Source organism: Emiliania huxleyi, assembly GCF_000372725.1.
Source record: "Emiliania huxleyi CCMP1516 chromosome Unknown EMIHUscaffold_133, whole genome shotgun sequence".
NCBI lineage: Eukaryota > Haptophyta > Isochrysidales > Noelaerhabdaceae > Emiliania > Emiliania huxleyi.
The window spans coordinates 58723-62357 of NW_005201259.1; the positions used below are offsets into that span (position 1 = coordinate 58723).

General features: G+C 64.3%; 2 protein-coding genes across 2 annotated transcripts; both read left to right on the forward strand.

The window, feature by feature from the left end:
* The first annotated feature begins 60 nt into the window (after window positions 1-60).
* Window positions 61-1905, forward strand: Apm2-3 (Apm2, medium subunit of the adaptin 2 complex). Its single transcript, XM_005788614.1, has 6 exons — window positions 61-301; window positions 385-729; window positions 900-992; window positions 1110-1221; window positions 1296-1454; window positions 1522-1905. The coding sequence occupies exons 1-6, from the start codon at window positions 125-127 to the stop codon at window positions 1770-1772; spliced, it is 1137 nt and encodes a 378-aa protein (XP_005788671.1). The 5' UTR covers window positions 61-124; the 3' UTR covers window positions 1773-1905.
* A 1229-nt stretch (window positions 1906-3134) lies between these two features.
* On the forward strand, window positions 3135-3617 carry EMIHUDRAFT_226526 (hypothetical protein; the record flags this gene model as incomplete). Its single annotated transcript, XM_005788615.1, has 1 exon — window positions 3135-3617. One exon carries the CDS (start codon window positions 3135-3137, stop codon window positions 3615-3617), a length of 483 nt encoding a protein of 160 aa, XP_005788672.1.
* Window positions 3618-3635: the final 18 nt, after the last annotated feature.

Genomic DNA, 3635 nt, shown 5'->3' on the forward strand with positions numbered 1-3635 from the left:
AGCCTCTCACGCCAGTGTGCGTTGCTGCGAGCCGCGCCTTGACACGCGCGGCGCCCCGGCCCAGGTGATCGCCAGCAAGGAGGCCGGCAGGCTTCCGGTCAAGGTGCTCGACCACACCGCCTTCATGTTTATCAAGCACGGCAACATGTACGCTGTCGCCGTCTCTTCGGGCAACGCGCAGGCCGCGCTCGCCTTTCAGTTCCTGCACGAGCTGATCAAGGTGCTCAAGTCGTACTTTGGCGACTTTACGGAGGAGTCGGTGCGCAACAACTTCATCCTCATCTACGAGCTGCTCGACGAGGCGCGCGGACCGCGCCCCAGCCGGCCGTAGTTGGGCCTGGTTGCGGCTCCAGCCCTCTCTCACCGCGCCCTGCCCCGGCGCAGGTCCTCGACTACGGCTACCCGCAAAACACCTCGGACGACGTGCTCAAGATGTACATCACCCAGGAGGGCAACCGCAAGGCGATGCAGGACCGCGCCGGCGGCGCCTCCTCGGGCGTCACCATCCAGGCGACGGGCGCAATTAGCTGGCGCAAGGAGGGCATCAAGTACCGGAAGAACGAGCTCTTCATCGACGTGGTCGAGAACTGCAACCTGCTCATGTCGTCCAAGGGCACCATCCTCCGCAACGACGTCTCCGGCTGCATCATGGTCAAGTGCTACCTCTCGGGGCAGCCCGAGTGCAAGTTTGGGCTCAACGACAAGCTGCTGCTCGACAACGAGGCAAAGGCTGGCGCCCGTAGATGACTCGCGCCTCGGAGTTGGGGGCGGGGGCGTAGGGAGGCGGGGGTGGGGGCGACCGAAGCGGGCCTCGCGTGTTGCGGCGGCCGGGCAGGCTGGACTCTCCCTTGCCTGGCGAGGATATGGGCGCGACAGCCTCCTGCGCCGCCGCCCCGTAGGCCAAAAAGTCGAACCTGCGGCGGCCCGGCTCGGGCATCGACATCGACGACGTCTCCTTCCACCAGTGCGTCAAGCTCGGCAAGTTTGACATGGTGATTCGCCGCCCCAGCCCCGCCCGCGACCGCCCTTCAGACCGCGCGCGCCCCCTCGGCGGCGCTACCCGAGCGCCGCCACCCGGCCGCCGTCTCGACGCCGTCGGCGCGCCGCAGGACCGCACCATCTCGTTTGTGCCGCCCGACGGCGAGTTCCAGCTCATGTCGTACCGCATCACCGAGAACGTCAATTTGCCCTTCCGCGTGCTGCCCGTCGTCAAGGAGTTGGGTGCCGCGCCTGCTGAGGGCGCTCCCCGCTTTGCCCCGTGTAGCATCCGCAGCCGGCGCCTCCACGCCCCACAGGCCGGACGCGGCTCGAGATCAACATCAAGGTCAAGTCGATGTTCACCTTCAAGCTCTTCGCGACAAACGTGGTCATCAAGATCCCGTGCCCGAAGAACACCGCCATCGCGAACGTCAGCGCCGCTTCGGGCAAGTGCAAATACGAGCCAGAGCACGGGGGTGCGTTGTCGCTGCGGCGCGCGCCCTAGTCTGACCCCTCTCACCCGCGCGCTGCCTCGCGCCCTAGGCATCATCTGGAAGCTTCGGCGCTTCCCGGGGGACACCGAGTACTTCATGTCGGGCGAAGTCGAGATGATGCAGTCGGTGAGCGAAAAGGTGTGGAGTCGACCGCCGATCACCATGGATTTCCAGGTCCCCATGTTCGCCGCCTCGGGCCTGCACGTCCGCTTCTTGAAGGTCTTCGAGAAGTCGAACTACCAGACAATCAAATGGGTGCGATATATCACAAAGGCCGGCCAGTACCAGCACCGCATCTGAACGTCTCGACGACGCGGTTACGTGGGGGCGCGGCGTTGCCGCGTCGCCCATCGCGGCTCGGTAGAATCTCTCACACTGCTCTCGTACGTTCACTAGTTGGTGTGAGGTGTCTGAAAATACACGAACACGTGAGTTGACACGACACATGGCACATGCGAGTCGGCGGGCGCCGACAGCGACACCACTTTGGTCTTTGCACAGTGTGTGTGTCTGCTATTACCTATTAGCCTAAAGCGTTTAAAGGGTGTGGTGTGTGGACCCTGTGGACTGTGAGTTGTCAAAAGAGAGGAAATCGGGGGAGCGACCCACCTCGCCACAGACGGTCCCGCGCCTCGCCGCTAAGACGGGTACACGACCGCGGCTCGTGTGCGTGTACCCGTCTTTGTCCGGAGTGAATACTCCAACGCGCTCGTCGGTGACGGTGTCCTCCAACCTGCGCCACGCTCGGCGAACCTCGTTCCTCGACAGCGCCTTCGGTGGCATGCATCTCTTTGCGCCTGAAGCCTGGAGAGCAGCTCCTCTGCTGCTCACACACTCTGCACAGTTGACACAGCCTACTGTGCGGCTGCCACAGCTGTGACAGCGATGGGCTCGCCCTCACTGGCCCTCAGTCACTTGTGCTGCGGCTTGTGTGAGCGACACTGCTCGGCGACTGCCGGCACACTGTGAGACCATGGGTGTGAGGTGAAACCACGCTACCAGCGCGCTTGGTCACATCGGCCCCGAGGTCAGATCCTTCTACTCTGTTGATGACAAGACTTGTCTACTCGCTGGAGCCGAGCAGGAGGGCCCAGCGCACAACCCCTGGTCAACTCAGGGTCCACACCCGTATAGGGTCTATAGTGTATAGAGCGCTCGCGCGCTCTATCCCTCTCTAAATCGATCTAAAACTAAATCCCCTCTAATCTCTAGACTCATCCCTCTCGTTTTTTGCTCTGAGGAAGAGAGAACTCGCGAGACCTCTCTGCGCCTCGCCCTTGTGGTTGTGGTTGTGCGTGCACAAGGGCGAGCTCTAAAGGTAAAAGCCGTACCGTGCACTTGTGGAGCACTTGGAGTGCAGTCTGTCAGTAACCGCACGCCCAGGGCCGGGGAGCTAAGAAGCGCCCCAGAGGCCGGACGATTGGCATCGGGTTATGGGCTAGAGAGCCCCTTAGCCCTGGGGGGTGCGTTGCGCAGTGCAGTGTCGAGTGCAGTGTGCGAGCAGCGCAGCGCCAGGCGACCCGTGGCACGCCCCGGGCGGCTGTGAGACGGAGGCCCGCCGAGCGAGTGCGAGCTGCATCGGCGGCCATGTCTCCCGCAGCCGCGAGCGAGCAGCAGCTCATCGCGCATTTTGCGATGGCGTTTCTTTTTTCTCATCGAGAAATGCTCGCGTCGTCTCGCCTCTCGCTGTTGGCGCTCGTGGTGGTGGCCTCGTGCCACGGTGCGATCGCCCGGCCTCCTCGCGTGGCGCTGCTCCGTCTTCGCGGCGGCATCGAGGCCACCTGGACGCCCAATGGTGAGGCCCCGGCTCCCTTTTCCACGCGCGCGCGGCAGCAGATGGGCATGGACCCGGGCGCCATGGCCGGTGGCGCACAGCCCGGGCCAGGAGGCGGCGGCTCGAGATTGGGGCTGAGCATGGCTGCCGTGATTTACCTGTGCAACAACTGGACCATTGCCGTCGCGCTCCGGGCGCTGCTGATGAAGCTGCTGGCGCCGCTCCTGAAAGCCCTCGGTTCGAGGAGGCAGGCCGCGGCGCAGCAGGCGCAGGCCGCGGCGAAGAAGCAGGCCCTGGCGGCGCGCAAGGCGCGGCTCAAAGCCGCCGCCGCGCGGAAAACCCAGGCTGCCAAGGATGACGAAGAGGAATGACGAGGGAGAGTGGGAGGC